General features: G+C 46.3%; 1 protein-coding gene across 2 annotated transcripts in view; it reads right to left on the bottom strand.

Moving 5' to 3' along the window:
- Positions 1–18,663, bottom strand: part of LOC126106647 (uncharacterized) — a 223,982-nt gene that overhangs the window by 12,593 nt on the left and 192,726 nt on the right. For both annotated transcript variants that reach the window (XM_049913003.1, XM_049913004.1), the window contains exons 3-4: positions 13,797–14,028; positions 1,329–1,481 (exon numbers count right to left, since the gene is read on the bottom strand). In XM_049913003.1, the coding sequence (XP_049768960.1) occupies positions 1,329–1,481; positions 13,797–14,028 (385 nt within the window). The remainder of the gene's footprint in view (positions 1–1,328; positions 1,482–13,796; positions 14,029–18,663) is intronic.

The raw sequence follows: 18,663 nt of genomic DNA, 5'->3' as shown, positions 1-18,663 counted from the left end.
GACAGTACAAAAGAATATTGAACTGCCTGTAGAAAAAGAAGACAATAACGACATGGATTAAGGAAGATCGTAAAGATGTGGAAAGGTTCGACATCCAGGAAGTTCAGATGTTAAATAGGGATACATATCTGACCATGATTCAGAATTTGGAAGTGTTTCAAGTCGAAAGAGCTAAGAAGTGTGGAAGAGCCTGGACGGACGAAGAGAAGCAACAGCACAGCGTCCATATGAAGTACTGGAGAAAGAGAAAACTTCAGACAAAGATGAAATGAAATTGTAGCGTGATCCTAAGTGGTCAATTCGCAAATAATAAAAAAAGAACCAAAGTTACGGCTTTTAAACGAAAATACCCACCATGCTCTAAAGTAATGCTAAATGGAAGATCAGTTTAATAGATATTTCACTTTGAACTATTAGGATGAGATATAAGTTACGGTCCGCAGCTCGTGGTCGTGCGGAAGCGTTCTCGCTTCCCACGCCCGGGTTCTCGGGTTCGATTCCGGGCGGGGTCAGGGATTTTCTCTGCGTCGTGATGACTGGGTGTTGTGTGATGTCCTTAGGTTAGTTAGGTTTAAGTAGTTTTAAGTTCTAGGGGACTGATAACCATAGATGTTAAGTCCCATAGTCCTCAGAGCCATTTATTTATAAGTTACGAATATGATAATAACATGTCCAGTCACTTAAACATGTTTCGAGTTGTATGTGGTACTATGCCTAGAACATTGTCCAATACAATCAGGAAAGACACAAAGTAATAGGAAGACATATGCTCACATACAGAAGTGAGACCTGGACAATAACTAAGAAAGACTAAAGAAGGATACAGTCAGCTGAAATGAAAGTTTTAAGAAAAGGATATGCTCTGAGAGACAATTAAAAAATTCTGAAATAAGGTTAGAATTAAATATATTCTGCATGAATGGAAGAATAGAATACAGGATACAAAATGGAAGAAGCATACTGGAAGAATGGTGGTAGAAAAAATAGACATGTAATAGACTGTAGCCCTCTAGGAAAGAGGGTTACAGGAAAACTGCGGAAGAGGTGATTTCTGCGAAGTAAGAAGAATTATTGCTGTATTTATTGATTAATAATTATAGGGTTAGATATATTTGTTTATTGGTTTTTACACCATTCTATAAATTCATTGAAATCTATGTAAAAAAATGTCGATATTTTGGCGTCGATTTTTACCGGCCATCGATGCTTTGACATCGACGATGAATTCTAAAATTCTGAACTAACATCTATGATCGACGCTTTGACATCGACGATGAATTCTAACATCTACGATTTTCCAATATCGTACGTCCCTAATCTGCACTCACCTCTTCCGACGTGTGTGGGCTCCACGGACGCCAGCCCCAGTTCGAAGATCTCGTCCACTCCGAAGGCGGAGAACAGGTCCAGCTGGCGGTGGACCGTGGTCAGCAGGCGGACCACATTCGGCACCAGCGGGTCTTCCGGGAGGTCACCGGCCTCTGCGGAAAGCGTTTCTGTGCTAAAAAGGACTTTTCTCCATTGTTGGCAGAAAACTGAATGGCGTTGACATCAGCAGAAATTTATTCAGATTATAAAATTGCAATTTTATGTGACTAACTAGCTATAAGAATAATGTATACGTGTAACACAAATGTATACTTGTAACACAATAGCTGTTGATAATATTCTTCTCGGGTATGCAGCCGAGATCATAACGTCTTCATGACACAATATTTCCGCGGTCCAACTGGCCGCCATCTTCAGGTGAGTGTGCCGGTGCACGATCTCGTCGGAACTGACTTCCAAGCGTCTTTTTTTTTTCCTTTATTGTGTTTCAATTCCCCATCGGGGTGGGCTGGCAGCAGCATAGGCGCTGCTCTTCAGCCGAAAGACAGAACAAAACAATAGAAGACATTGAAAAACAGCAAAGGAGAGAATAAGGTGAACGTAGATATAAAAAAGGGGGAACAGCATGGAAGACAAAGAAAACAACAAAACGGGGTGACTGTAAAATGGAGATAACTAAAAACTGTTTAAAAGTAGCACATATAAAAAGCCACACACTGCGACGGTTAAAAGAACACAAGGCACAGTATGACTGGAGCATAAAGGTAGCGACGGATGGCATAGCACATAACGTAACACTGACGGCGAACCTCAAGGCAGGACACAATTACAAGCACATCTCTTGACGCACACGAGTAACAGCACTAAACACAACACTGATGTGGCACACTGATGATGAGCAATACAGAGGATCTGCCAGGCGCTAGGAGATGAGGGAGACCTGAAGAAGGGAGGGAGTGGAAGAGATGGGGGAGGTGAGCAGGGGGCGCACGGGAGAGGGCCAGATAGGGAGGGAAGGAGAGAGGCAGGTATGGGGTGCAGGGTCTCAGGGGAGGGGGGACAGAGGGAAATCCGCTCTGGGAGAAGGAGGAAAGAGGAAAGGGGGCCCTGGGGAGGGGGGGGGAACAAGGCCAGGTTATAGTTGGAAGGAAGGAAGGAAGGGTAGCTGTCACGGCGAAGTTCGTCATCCGGGAGGGGGAGGCGTTGGAAATTGCCCTGATGAAGGAGATGGAGGGTGTGGAGGTGGAGAGAGGGAGGGATACAGCGATAGAGGCGCGGCAACGGGCGGGGGGTGGAGAGGAAGGAGGAAACCAGAGGGTGGGGCTTCCCAGCGCAAGCGGCGGCCCCTATATAGGCTGCAGAAGAGACACAACGCGTGCGCGAGAATGTGCCGTAGCTGCCCTCTAGCGCAGTAAACATACCGCGCCGCCAGTGGTGGAAAGAGGCGAAATCGAGATAATAATAAAAGAAATTTTAAAAATTTTTGTTCCGACGATTGAAACACAGACCGTTGTTTTTTAATGTCAGATAACACCGCGTCCCAAGTCTTACTTAAAAGATAACCCTTGTCTCTATTAATAAGATTGTCAGATAAACGAATCTCTATGGATTCTTTTAAAACACAGTCCCAATAGCGAGATGCAGGGGCAACCATTTGTGTCTCGTTATAAAGCATTCTGTGTCCCTCGGTGAGACAGTGCTCCGCCACCGCGGATTTCTCAGGTTGAAGCAGCCGTGTGTGCCGCTGATGCTCAACACATCGGTCCTGAATGGTCCGGATTGTCTGACCAATATAAGCCTTCCCACAGTGGCAAGGGATCTTGTACACACCGGGCTTCCTCAAACCCAAGTCATCCTTAACAGAGCCAAGAAGCGCTCTAATCTTGGCTGGCGGACGAAAAATACTTTTGATATGATATCTTTTTATAATTCTTCATATCTTCGAGGAAATGCTCCCAGCAAAAGGCAGAAGTCACCGATTTGCAGGTATCTTCTGGTGGTTCAGGCGATGGTCCAAGCTGGAAGGCACGACGGATCTGTTTATCTGTATAGCCATTCTGCTTGAACACAACCATAAGGTGATCCAATTCTTGTGTCAAGCTTTCTCCATCTGAAATGGCATAAGCTCTTCTCGCCAACGTCCGCAGGACCCCCGTACGCTGGAACGATGGATGACAGCTAGAAGCATGCAGGTAACGGTCCGTGTGCGTAGGCTTTCGATAAACACTGTGTCCCACTGTCCCATCATCCTTTCTGTACACCAGAACATCCAGAAACGGAAGCTTTCCATCACTTTCCACCTCCATGGTAAACTTGATGCTGGGATGTAGGGAATTAAAATGATCTAGGAGGCGGTCAAGAGCTTCTATCCCATGAGGCCACACCATAAACGTATCGTCAACGTACCTCCAGAAACAGGTTGGTTTTAAGGACGCCGTCTTCAGCGCCATGTCCTCCAAATCTTCCATAAAAAGGTTGGCGACTATTGGGGACAATAGGCTCCCCATAGCCACTCCGTCAGTCTGTTCAAAACATTTGTCATTGAATAAAAAGTACGTCGACGTCAGCACTGGATGAGGAAACAACCAGGCTTTGTCGCCACGTGCTGGGAAGTCAGTTCCGGCGAGATCGTGCACCGGCACTCTCACCTGAAGATGGCGGCCAGTTGGACCGCGGAAATATTGTGTCATGAAGACGTTATGATCCGGCTGCATACCCGAGAAGCATATTATCAATTATTACGCCGGGAAAGCCTTCGTAGTCACACAATAGCTGTTGTTTGCCGGAGCTCGTGACAGTCCGACAGTATCGGCCACTATTAGTTCTAGCGTTTCTACGGTAGATCGCGCGGATTTAACAATTTCAGCCGATACACTGCTCGTCCATGTGCATACAAACATGGCGGCAATTTTGTGTCGAAAATGAATAAGTCCAAGCGCACACGCATCGATTTTTATCGTACATAAAAATATTGTACGAATAAATTCTTTTAGAGGGACAAAGGAGAACATAGGAACTTCTTTGTTCCAATTAAAGATTTTGATCGTACGCTATATTGCCTTACGATAAAAATTGATGCGTGAGCACTAGGCCTAAATGTCGGTTTGGCGACTGACGCTTTCTACCTAGCTAAACTTCTCGGTCCAGTTACGTCGATTCAAATAGGGATATTCGAGTCACTGCCTTTGGTACGTTTTCTTCAATTACCTATCTATGGAATAGTGAAAGACTATCATCGGTAGACACCTGGCGGGGATGACTGATCAAGTTGTAATTGATCAGTTATCGACCGGGGTTGAAAGTTAATGAACTACTAAAATCGCTATTTAAAATAGGGGTTGGTGGTAGGATGAAAATTTAGGGTTGCGTGTATTGTGTAATTCCGCATCATAAAAAAGCAGAAATAAAAAGTTCTGCCCAAAAAATAAGAAAAAAATTTTTGGTCTGGACCACCCTTATCACTTAGAGGTATGTAAACTATTACGGCCGATTCTCAGACGTACCGAATGTAGATGTAAAATTGCATCAGAATCGATCGAGCCGTTTCGGAGGATGATGACAACTGATATTGTGACACGAGAATTTTATATATAAGGATTTGACGAGTTCGAGAACGTGGCACGCCAAAAAAACCAAAATTGGGAAGAGGTACACAAAGTATTTTACCTGAAACTAGACAGGGCTATTACAAATGATTGAAGCGATTTCATAAATTCACTGTAGCTCCATTCATTGACATATGGTTACGACACACTACAGATACGTAGAAAAACTCATAAAGTTTTGTTCGGCTGAAGCCGCACTTCAGGTTTCTGCCGCCAGAGCGCTAGAGAGCGCAGTGAGACAAAATGGCGACAGGAGCTGAGAAAGCGTATGTCGTGCTTGAAATGCACTCGCATCAGGCAGTCATAACAGTGCAACGACACTTCAGGACGAAGTTCAACAAAGATCCACCAACTGCTAACTCCATTCGGCAATGGTATGCGCAGTTTAAAGCTTCTGGATGCCTCTGTAAGGGGAAATCAACGGGTCGTCCTGCAGTGAGCGAAGAAACGGTTGAACGCGTGCGGGCAATTTTGACGCGTAGCCCGCGGAAGTCGACGAATAAAGCAAGCAGGGAGCTAAACGTACCACAGGATGGTGCTCCACCGCACTTCCATCATGATGTTCGGCATTTCTTCAACAGGAGATTGGAAAACCGATGGATCGATCGTGGTGGAGATCATGATCAGCAATTCATGTCATGCCCTCCACGCTCTCCCGACTTAACCCCATGCGATTTCTTTCTGTGGAGTTATGTGAAAGATTCAGTGTGTAAACCTCCTCTACCAAGAAACGTGCCAGAACTGCGAGCTCGCATCAACGATGCTTTCGAACTCATTGATGGGGACATGCTGCGCCGAGTGTGGGAGGAACTTGATTATCGGCTTGATGTCTGCCGAATCACTAAAGGGGCACATGTCGAACATTTGTGAATGCCTAAAAAAGCTTTTTGACTTTTTGTATGTGTGTGCAATGCATTGTGAAAATATCTCAAATAATAAAGTAATTGTAGAGCTGTGAAATCGCTTCAATCATTTGTAATAACCCTGTACATAAATATCCAAATTGTGTTGACTACCACGTGATTGTCGGCAATGAGACATTTTGGTTCGTTTTCCTCTGACAAATAGTCAATTGTTTGCCATACTGTGTTACAAGTGGCATTGCAATGATGAAGAATAATGCGCCGTTTTCGGTTGTCCTTTGCGACTTATCAGAGACTTCTTCTGAACATACTGAAGCATACCATTCGGCTCTAAGTTTCTTCGATTCTCTGAATCAGAGCCAGCCACGGCGTACCGAACTCCATGTGGAGTGACTGCGCGGGCCTGCCCCTGCATTGATCGGTCCCTCTCAGGAATAGCCGGTACTCCGCGACATTTCGTTTAGTATTGCGCTGTGTACCGGCCGCTGTGACCGAGCGGTTATAGGCGCTTCAGTCCGGAACCGCTCTGCTGCTACTATCGCAGGTTCGAATCCTGCCTCGGGCATGGGTGTGTGTGGTGTCCTTAGGTTAGTTAGGTTTAAGCAGTTCCGCGTCTAGGGGACTGATGACCTCAGAAGTTGAGTCCCATAGTGCTCAGAGCCATTTCAATTTGAATTACGCTGTGGCACTTTTCGGCCGGCTCATCTCCCCTTCAGTTCGGCAGAATCGTAGCGTCAGCGCTGTCAAACTCTCGCTGTTTGTTCGTGGTGTGTACGATGCTGGCAGGTCCAGTGGCGTTGTTTGCACAGAAAGAGAGAGCCTAGAGATCTACCGCTACAAACCTTTAAAAATGAATGGGAATGACAGAAGAGAGTATTCAGAATCCTCAATATACACTCCTGGAAATGGAAAAAAGAACACATTGACACCGGTGTGTCAGACCCACCATACTTGCTCCGGACACTGCGAGAGGGCTGTACAAGCAATGATCACACGCACGGCACAGCGGATACACCAGGAACCGCGGTGTTGGCCGTCGAATGGCGCTAGCTGCGCAGCATTTGTGCACCGCCGCCGTCAGTGTCAGCCAGTTTGCCGTGGCATACGGAGCTCCATCGCAGTCTTTAACACTGGTAGCATGCCGCGACAGCGTGGACGTGAACCGTATGTGCAGTTGACGGACTTTGAGCGAGGGCGTATAGTGGGCATGCGGGAGGCCGGGTGGACGTACCGCCGAATTGCTCAACACGTGGGGCGTGAGGTCTCCACAGTACATCGATGTTGTTGTCGCCAGTGGTCGGCGGAAGGTGCACGTGCCCGTCGACCTGGGACCGGACCGCAGCGACGCACGGATGCACGCCAAGACCGTAGGATCCTACGCAGTGCCGTAGGGGACCGCACCGCCACTTCCCAGCAAATTAGGGACACTGTTGCTCCTGGGGTATCGGCGAGGACCATTCGCAACCGTCTCCATGAAGCTGGGCTACGGTCCCGCACACCGTTAGGCCGTCTTCCGCTCACGCCCCAACATCGTGCAGCCCGCCTCCAGTGGTGTCGCGACAGGCGTGAATGGAGGGACGAATGGAGACGTGTCGTCTTCAGCGATGAGAGTCGCTTCTGCCTTGGTGCCAATGATGGTCGTATGCGTGCTTGGCGCCGTGCAGGTGAGCGCCACAATCAGGACTGCATACGACCGTGGCACACAGGGCCAACACCCGGAATCATGGTGTGGGGAGCGATCTCCTACACTGGCCGTACACCACTGGTGATCGTCGAGGGGACACTGAATAGTGCACGGTACATCCAAACCGTCATCGAACCCATCGTTCTACCATTCCTAGACCGGCAAGGGAACTTGCTGTTCCAACAGGACAATGCACGTCCGCATGTATCCCGTGCCACCCAACGTGCTCTAGAAGGTGTAAGTCAACTACCCTGGCCAGCAAGATCTCCGGATCTGTCCCCCATTGAGCATGTTTGGGACTGGATGAAGCGTCGTCTCACGCGGTCTGCACGTCCAGCACGAACGCTGGTCCAACTGAGGCGCCAGGTGGAAATGGCATGGCAAGCCGTTCCACAGGACTACATCCAGCATCTCTACGATCGTCTCCATGGGAGAATAGCAGCCTGCATTGCTGCGAAAGGTGGATATACACTGTACTAGTGCCGACATTGTGCATGCTCTGTTGCGTGTGTCTATGTGCCTGTGGTTCTGTCAGTGTGATCATGTGATGTATCTGACCCCAGGAATGTGTCAATAAAGTTTCCTCTTCCTGGGACAATGAATTCACGGTGTTCTTATTTCAATTTCCAGGAGTGTATATTATGCTCTCGCATAACAGACACTTAACTGCAAATTTGCTTTGAAACAACACTGCAATAAAATACAGGGCTATTACAAATGATTGAAGCGATTTCATAAATTCACTGTTGCTCCATTCATTGACATGGTCACGACACACTACAGATACGTAGAAAAACTCATAAAGTTTTGTTCGGCTGAAGCCGCAGTTCAGGTTTCTGCCGCCAGAGCGCTAGAGAGCGCAGTGAGACAAAATGGCGACAGGAGCCGAGAAAGCGTATGTCGTGCTCGAAATGCACTCACATCAGTCAGTCATAACAGTGCAACGACACTTCAGGACGAAGTTCAACAAAGATCCACCAACTGCTAACTCCATTCGGCGATGGCATGCGCAGTTTAAAGCTCTGGATGCCTCTGTAAGAGGAAATTAACGGGTCGGCCTGCAGTGAGCGAAGAAACGGTTGAACGCGTGCGGGCAAGTTGACGAATAAAGCAAGCAGGGAGCTAAACGTACCACAGCTGACGATTTGGAAAATCTTACGGAAAAGGCTAAAGCAGAAGCCTTACCGTTTACAATTGCTACAAGCCCTGACACCTGATGACAAAGTCAAATGCTTTTAATTTTCGGCGCGGTTGCAACAGCTCATGGAAGAGGATGCTTTCAGTGCGAAACTTGTTTTCAGTGATGAAGCAACATTTTTTCTTAATGGTGAAGTGAACAGACACAATGTGCGAATCTGGTCGGTAGAGAATCCTCACGCATTCGTGCAGCAAATTCGCAATTCACCAAAAGTTAACGTGTTTTGTGCAATCTCACGGTTTAAAGTTTACGGCCCCTTTTTCTTCTGCGAAAAAAACGTTACAGGGCACGTGTATCTGGACATGCTGGAAAATTGGCTCATGCCAGAACTGGAGACCGACAGCGCCGACTTCATCTTTCAACAGGATGGTGCTCCACCGCACTTCCATCATGATGATCGGCATTTCTTAAACAGGAGATTGGAAAACCGATGGATCGCTCGTGGTGGAGATCATGATCAGCAGTTCATGTCATGGCCTCCACGCTCTCCCGACTTAACCCCGTGCGATTTCTTTCTGTGGGGTTATGTGAAAGATTCAGTGTTTAAACCTCCTCTACCAAGAAACGTGCCATAATTGTGAGCTGGCATCAACGATGCTTTCGAACTCACTGATGGGGACATGCTGCGCCGAGTGTGGGAGGAACTTGATTATCGGCTTGATGTCTGCCGAATCACTAAAGGGGCACATATCGAACATTTGTGAATGCCTAAAAAAACTTGTTGAGTTTTTGTATGTGTGTGCAAAGCATTGTGAAAATATCTCAAATAATAAAGTTATTGTAGAGCTGTGAAATCGCTTCAATCATTTGTAATAACCCTGTATTTAGACATCTTATCTACGTTCTGAGATTTCAGAACAACCACCCCGTGTTTCGTTATGTGATTTGGTTGGTGTACTGTTTTAAAGTGTTCATTTGCTGGCTCACTTATTCTAGTAGCGCAATTTTTTTTTTTAAGTGCCACTCAGGGCGACGAGAATGAAGTTGTTTTGAGGCACGCCTTCGAAAGATTCTAGCTTGGCTGTAAATTCTGACTGGTTTTGGTAGAACAATTATTGCGAGCAGCGAATAAGAGCTAAAGAGTTCTACATTCGTATAACCTTGATATTTTAAGATGTGTTTTAAAGAAAGCTTCAGTATGTTTAAAGAATTTAAATTTGTTTGAAAAGTCACGGCACTTTTTTCAGCTTACATTTCAGCAAAATAATGACCGCCCACACACTGCGAGCGTTCCTACTGCTTGTCTTGGCGCTTGCCATAGGCTTACTTGGCCAGGAAGGTCTTCGGATCTCTCCACAACTGTGAACATTTGGAGCATTACGGGCAGGCCCCTGCAACCACCACCGGATTTTGACGAAATAATGCGCCAAATGGACAGAATGTGCCACGGCATGCCCAAGGAGGACTTCTAACAACTCTATCAAACAATGACCTATATCTCTAACGTCGATCAGTTGTAGAATTTTGGAACACGTATTGTGTTCAAGTATAATGACTTTTCTGGAGACTAGAAATCTACTCTGTAGGAATCAGCATGGGTTTCGAAAAAGACGGTCGTGTGAAACCCAGCTCGCGCTATTCGTCCACGAGACTTAGAGGCCCATAGACACGGGTTCCCAGGTAGATGCCGTGTTTCTTGACTTCCGCAAGGCGATCGATACAGTTCCCCACAGTCGTTTAATGAAAAAAGTAAGAGCATATGGACTATCAGACCAATTGTGTGATTGGATTGAGGAGTTCCTAGATAACAGGACGCAGCATGTCATTCTCAATGGAGAGAAGTCTTCCGAAGTAAGAGTGATTTCAGGTGTGCCGCAGGGGAGTGTCGTAGGACCGTTGCTATTCACAATATACATAAATGACCTGGTGGATGACATCGGAAGTTCACTGAGGCTTTTTGCAGATGATGCTGTGGTGTATGGAAAATTGTACTGAAATGCAGGAGGATCTGCAGCGAATTGACGCATAGTGCAGGGAATGGCAATTGAACCTCAATGTAGACAAGTGTAATGTGCTGCGAATATACAGAAAGATAGATCCGTTATCATTTAGCTACAAAATAGCAGGTCAGCAACTGGAAGCAGTTAATACCATAAATTATCTGGGAGTACGCATTAGGAGTGATTTAAAATGGAATGATCATATAATGTTGATCGTCGGTAAAGCAGATGCCAGACAGATTCATTGGAAGAATCCTAAGGAAATGCAATCCGAAAACAAAGGAAATAGGTTACAGTACGCTTGTTCGCCCACTGCTTGAATACTGCTCAGCAGTGTGGGATCCCTACCAGATAGGATTGATAGAAGATATAGAGAAGATCCAACGGAGAGCAGCGCGCTTCGTTACAGGATCATTTAGTAATCGCGAAAGCGTTATGGAGATGATAGATAAACTCCAGTGGAAGACTGTGCAGGAGAGACGCTCAGTAGCTCGGTACGGGCTTTTGTCAAAGTTTCGAGAACATACCTTCACCGAAGAGTCAAGCAGTATATTGCTCCCTCCTACGTATATCTCGCGAAGAGACCATGAGGATAAAATCAGAGAGATTAGAGCCCACACAGAGGCATACCGACAATCCTTCTTTCCACGAACAATACGAGACTGGAATAGAAGGGAGAACCGATAGAGGTACTGAAGGTACCCTCCGCCACACACCGTCAGGTGGCTTGCGGAGTATGGATGTAGATGTATATGTAGATGCCAAGCCGAATAACAGCTTGCATAAAGGAAAGATGTGCACCAGTGCCTCAGCGACTTGCTCAGTTTTTCTATTGAATAAATTATTCAATTTTTCTGAAAGTATAATCATCCGTTTCTCTGTACATATACACCGAAGCGCCAAAGAAACTGGTATAGGCATGCGTACTCAAATACAGAGTTATGTAAACAGACAGAGTATGGCACGGTGGTCGGCAACGCCTATCTAAGACAACAAGTGTGTGGCACAGTTGTTAGATCGGTTCCTGCTGCTGCAATGGCAGGTGATCAAGATTCAAGTCAGTTTGAACGTGGTGTTATAGTCGGCACACGAGCGATGGACACAGCATCGAGGTAGCAATGAAGTGGAGATTTTCCCGTACGACCGTTTCACGACTGTACCGTGAATATCAGAAATCTGGTAAAACATTAACTCTCCGACATCCCTATGCCCGGAAAAAGATCTTTCAACAACGGGACCAAAAACGACTGAAGACGGGATTAGCCGACCGGTGTCAGGCGCTGCAGTCATGGACTGTGCGGCGAGTCCCGGCGGAGGTTCGAGTCCTCCCTCGGGCATGGGTGTGTCTGTTTGTCCTTAGGATAATTTAGGTTAAGTAGTGTGTAAGCTTAGGGACTGATGACCTTAGCAGTTAAGTCCCATAAGATTTCACACACATTTGAACATTTCACACACACACACACACACACACACACACACACACACACACACACACACACACACACACACACGCGACTGACAGAAGTGACAGAAGTGCAACCCTTCCGCAAATTGTTGCAGATTTCAATGCTGGGCCATCAACAAGCGTCAGCGTGCGAAACATTCAACGAAATATAACTGATACGGGCTTTTGGAGCCGAAGACTCACTATTGTAAACTTGATAACTGCACGACACAATGCTTCACGCCTCACCCGGGGCCATCAACACCGACAGTGGACTGTTGGTAACTTGAAACACGTTGCCTAGTCACACGAGTCTCGTTTCAAATTGTAGCGAGCGGATGGACATGAACGCGTATGGAGACACCCTCATGAATCCATGGACCCTGCATGAAAGCAGGGGAGTGTTCACGCTGTTGGAGGCTCTGTAATGGTGTGGAGCGTGTGCATCTGGAGTGATAGGGGGCCCCAGATACGACGTACATACGACTCTTGACAGGTGATACGTACGTGAGCATCCTGTCTGCTCACCTGCATGCATTCATGTCCATTGTGCATTCCGATGGACTTGGGCAATTCCAACAGGACAATGCCACACCCCCACAAGTCCAGAATTGCTACGGACTGGCTCCAGAAACACTCTTTTGAGTTCACACACTTCCGATGGCCACCATACTCCCGAGACACAAATATTATGAGCATATCTGGGATGCCTTGCAACTTTCTGTTCAGGGGAGGTCTCCACCCCGTCACAGGTTTATGGATAGCCGTGCAGGATTTGTCGTCTCAGTTTCCTCCAACACTGCTGCTGACATTAGTGAAGTTCATGCCAGGTCGTGTTGCGGCACTTCTGCGTGATCGCTGGGGCTCGTTTCAAATTGTGGCGAGCGGATGGAAGTGTACGGGCCTGGAGAGAACCTCACGAATCCATGCACCCTGCATGAAAGCAGGGGACTGTTCAAGCTGGTGGATGCGCTGTAATGGTGTCGAGTGTGTGCAGTCGGAGTGATATGGTACCCCTGATACTTCCAGGTAAGACTCTGACAGGTTACACACACGTAAGCATCCTGCCTGATAACCTGCATTCATTAATGCCCATTGTGCATTCCGTCGGAGTTGGGCAATTCCAACAGGACGATGCGACACCCCACACGTCCAGAATTACTACGGAGCGGCTCCAGGAACACTCTTACGAGTTTCGCTGGCCTCCAAACTCCCCAGACATGAATATTATGAGCCTATCTGGGATGCTTTGCAACGCGCTGTTCAGAAGAGATCTACACCCCGTCACGGGTTTATGGATAGCCCTGCAGGATTCGTGGTCTCAGTTCCCTCGATCACTACTTCTGACATTAGTTAAGTCCATGCCAGGTCGTGTTGCGGCACCTCTGCGTCATAGCGGGGGCACTACACGATATCAGGCAGGTGTTCAAGGTTCAAATGGCTCTGAGCACTATGGGACTTAACTTCTGACGTCATCAGTCCCCTAGAACTTAGAACTACTTAAATCTAACTAACCTACGGACATCACACACATCCATGCCCGAGGCAGGATTCGAACCTGCGACCGTAGCGGTCACGCGGTTCCAGACTGAAGCGCCTAGAACCGCACGGCCACACCGGCCGGCACACGATAACAGGCAGGTGTACCAGTTGCTTTGGCTCTTCACTGTGTAAGACATCTACTGAAATGCACAGGCCAGACCTCGGAGTATGGCGCTGTTTGGATGACTCACCGGGCTGCTGACCGCAGGCGGCCGCGAGGTACTGCTTGGAGAAGGGCCGGTTGAGGCAGGAGCCCACCACGGGCCCGCCGGGTCCGTCTGTGGCCATCACGGAGAGTCCGGAGCGCAGCTGCTCCATGGCGTACTGCCGGAAGTCGCGCTCCCTCCTGCCAGTGGTGCACGGCGGGAAGCTGTGCGACAGGGGCTCGTCCCGCAGGAAGATGGGAGTCACGTGATCCAGCACCTGCCACACACTCGTCGTCAGCTGCCTGTCTCGTTTCAAGTTCAGATCACATGTAAGTTTGTGTATGAAAATAGACTGGGCTGACAAGAGTCGTGGAAGAACAACATGGACATACACCACTGGACATTAAAATTGCTACACCACGAAGATGACGTGCTACAGACGCGAAATTTAACCGACAGGAAGAAGATGCTGTCATATGCATATGATTAGCTTTTCAGAGCATTCACACAAGGTTGGCGCCGGTGCGACACCTACAACGTGCTGACATGAGGAAAGTTTCCAACCGATTTCTTACACACAAACGGCAGTTGACCGACGTTGCCTGGTGAAACGTTGTTGTGATGCCTCGTGTAAGGAGGAGAAATGCGTACCATCACGTTTCCGACTTTGATAAAGGTCACTTTGTAGCTTATCGCGATGGCGGTTTATCGTATCGTGACATTGCTGCTCGCGTTGGTCGAGATCCAATGACTGTTAGCAGAATATGGAATCGGTGGGTCCGTGAGGATAATACGGAACGCCGTGCTCGATCCCAACGGCCTCGTATCACTAACAGTCGAGACGACAGGCATTTTACCTACATGGCTGTAACGGATAGTGCAGCCACGTCTCGATTCCTGAGTCAACAGATGGAGACGTTTGCAAGACAACAACCTCCTGAACGAACAGTTCGACGGCGTTTGCAGCAGCATGGACTATCAGCTCGGAGACGCTTGACGCTGCATCACAGAGCACCTGCGATGGCGTACTCAACGACGAACCTGGGTGCACGAATGGCAAAACGTCATTTTCGGATGAATCCAGGTTCTGTTTAGAGCATCATGATGGTCGCATCCGTATTTGGCAACATCGCGGTGAACGCACATTGGAAGCGTGTATTCGTCATCGCCATACTGGCGTATCGCCCTGCGTGATGGTATGGGGTGTCATTGGTTACACGTCTCGGTCACCTCTTGTTCGCACTGACGACACTTTGAACAGTGGACGTTACATTTCAGATGTGTTACGACCCGTGGCCCTACCCTTCATTCGATCCCTGCGAAACCCTACATTTCAGTAGGATAATGCACGAAAGCATGTTGCAGGTCCTGTACAGGCCTTTCTGGATACAGAAAATGTTCGACTGCTGCCCTGGCCAGCACACTCTCCAGATCTCTCACCAATTGCAGACGTCTGGTCAACGTTGGCCGAGCAACTTGCTCGTCACAATACTCCAGTCACTACTCTTGATGAAGTGTGGTATCGTGTTGAAGCTGCATGAGCAGCTGTACCTGTACACGCCATCCAAGCTCTGTTTGACTCAATGCCCAGGCGTAAGAAGGCCGTTGTTACGGCCAGAGGCAGTTGTTCTGGGTACTGATTTCTCAGGATCTATGCACCCAAATTGCGTGAAAATATAATCACGTATCAGTTCTAGTATAATATATTTGTCCATTGAACACCCGTTATCATCTGCATTTCTTCTTGGTGTAGAAATTTTAGTGGCCAGTAGTGTATAAAGATGGCGGCAGTATTGTGTACGTGAGGCTTAAAATTGCAGTGCATTGCGGGAGCTGTCATTTGTACTCCGGTGATTCATATGAAAAGTTTTCCCACGGGAATTAACGGACTTGAATGTAGAACAGTAGTTGAAGCTAGATGTGTGGGACATTCCATTTCAAAATAGTTAGAGAATTCCTAGATCCACAGTATGAAGGGTGTGCCGAGAGTAGCACAGTTCAGGCATTACCTGTCACCACTGAAAATGCAGCGGCCGACCGCCTTCACCTAAGGACCGAGAGAAAAGGTCCTTAGGTAGAGTTTGTCAGTACTAACAGACAAGCAACGCTGCGTGAAATAAGTGCGGAAATCAGTGTGGGGTGCATTACGAACGTACCCGTTGTTACAGTGCGGCGAAATCTGGCGTTAATGGGCTACGGCAGCAGACGACCGACACGAGTGGCTTTGATAACATCACGACATCGACTGCAGCGCCTCTCCATGTCGGTTGGACCCTAGAGGACTGGAAAACGGTGGCCTAGTCAGCTGAGTCCCGATTTCAGTTGGTAAGAGCTGATGGTCGGCTTCGGGTTTCGTGCAGATCCCACGAAGCCACGAACCCAAGCTATCCAGAAGTCACTGGGCAAGCTCGTTGTGGGCTGTGTTTACATGGCACTGAAATGGGTCCTGTGGTACAGATGAACCGCTAATTGACTGTAGATAGTTATGTTCGACTATTTGTGCAGCATATGCAGCCATTAGTTATGAACGACATTGCACCATGTCACCACGCCACACTTGTTTGCGGTTGGTATGAAGAACGTTCTGGATCTGTGATTTCCTGTCAGAGAGGTCACAGTTCGTAGTAACTGACGGGAAGTCATCGAATAAAACAGAGGTGATTTCTGGCGTTCCCCAAGGTACTGTTATATGCTCTTTGCTGTTCCTTATCTATATAAACGATTTCGGAGACAATCTGAGCAGCCGTCTTCGTTTGTCTGCAGATGACGCTGTCGTTTATCCACTAATAAAGTCATCAGAAGATCAAAACAAACTGCAAAATGATTTAGGAGAAATATCGGAATGGTGCGAAAAGTGGCAGTTTTCCTTAAATAATGAAAAGTGTGAGGTAATCCACACGAGTGCTAAAAGGAACGCCTTAAACTTCGGTTACACGATAAATCAGTCTAATCTGAAAGCCGTAAATTCAACTTAACACCTAGGTATTACAATTGCGAACAATTTAAATTGGATGGAACACACAGAAAATGTTGTGGGGAAGGCTAACCAAAGGCTGCGTTTCATTGGCAGGACACTTAGAAAATGTAACAGACGTACTAAGGAGACTGCCTACAGTACACTTGTCCGTCCTCTTTTAGAATAATGTTGCGCGGTGTGGGATCCTTACCAGATAGCACTGACTGAGTACATCGAAAAAGTTCAAAGAAAGGCAGCACGTTTTGTATTATCGCGGAATATGGGAGAGGGCGTCACAGAAATGATACAGGATTTGGGATGGACATCATTAAAAGAAAGACGTTTTTCGTTGCGACGGAATCTTCTCAAGAAATTCCAATCACCAACTTTCTCCTACGAATGCGAAAATATTTTGTTGACACCGGCTTACATAGGGAGGAACGATCACCAAGATAAAATAAGGGAAATTAGAGCTCGTACGGAAAGATACAGGTGTTCATTCTTCCCCCGCGCTATACGAGATTGGAATAATAGAAAATTGTGAAAGTGGTTCGATGAACCCTCTGCCAGGCACTTAAGCGTGATTTGCAGAGTATCCATGTAGATGTATATGTAGAACTGCCAATGGACTATTGGATCATGATGCACAATTAATGAAAATAAACAGTGTGGCACTTTACAACCCAGAGGCAGGTTTGTACAAAGCAGTAAGATATTAATAACAGGATGCGTTAAGAGTAAGCTAGGACGGGGGGCGTGGAATGAGGTATATGTGGAAAGATACGTAATGTCAAATTCAGTTTATAGCATAATAAATTTGTGTCAGTATTTAAAAGCTGATTTCCTACAGTTTATCCAAAAAATCTATTATACAATTAGTAAACCATGGGTAACTAAGGGAATTAAAAACTCTGGTAAGAGGAAGTGGGAAATTTGTGTAAAAGCCAGAGGAAGTCAAGAGCTAACATTACTTTCATACAACAAAAAACACTGTAGTAGTTTAAGAACAGTCATTAAAATATCCAGATGTGGGCATGTCCTTATGTACATAAATGTTGCAGATAATAAGATTAAAATGATATGGAACATTGTCAAACAGGAGACAGGACAGCCAGTCAGTGTACAAGATTCCACAATAATTAAACTAAATTACAATGTCGTGACTGATAATTCACAAGTTGCAAGTGCTTTTAATAATCAGTTTCAAACTGTAACAACAAATATAGGATTTAACGGTTTACCTGAAGAAGAAAGAGAATGATTAAAAATGCCATTCCACAATACTTTAAGTAACTAGAAAAAGCACCAATATCCTTGGCTGAAATTAATACAACACTATAAAAATTCAAAGAACAAAATTTTCTGTGGAGCTGGTGGTATTTCAAACGGAACTAAGACAAGTTGTTCCTACTTAATAAGTAATGTACTTAGTGATATATGCCTACAGCCTACGACTCACTTGATTGTGAATCACTCTTCCGAATTCTTATGAAAAAAAGGCTAGATAATAAAACTCTAACACTGATTAAGAAAACGTTAACTGACATTACCTCTAAAGTTAAATTCATGGGAGAAATTTCTGAACCATTTGATAAAAAGACTGGTGTTAGACAGGCAGATGGGCTCTCAACATTACTGTTTACCTGTGTTTTGGAAAAGGCAATTACAGAATGACGAGAGGAAAAGTCGAGTCAAAATATAGCTGGATCAATCAAGACAGGTAGGGGTAATATTGGAGTAGATTGCCTCGCCTTTGCAGATGATCTGGAAATTTTAACTAGGAATATTACCACTGCTCAAAAACAAATAGAAATTATTAAAGAAGTTGCGGAAAAAGTAGACTAAAAATATCATTCGAAAAAACGGAATATATGACATGCAACAAACAAGCACAAAAAATTTTAAACACGAAATATGGAAAAATGAAAAGTGTTTCTCAGTTTAAATATTTGTGGA

The sequence above is a fragment of the Schistocerca cancellata genome, chromosome 10 (genome assembly GCF_023864275.1).
Source record: "Schistocerca cancellata isolate TAMUIC-IGC-003103 chromosome 10, iqSchCanc2.1, whole genome shotgun sequence".
Taxonomy (NCBI): domain Eukaryota; kingdom Metazoa; phylum Arthropoda; class Insecta; order Orthoptera; family Acrididae; genus Schistocerca; species Schistocerca cancellata.
The sequence above is the reverse complement of the archived record's forward strand: the minus strand, read 5'-3'. Positions and strand labels throughout refer to the sequence as shown.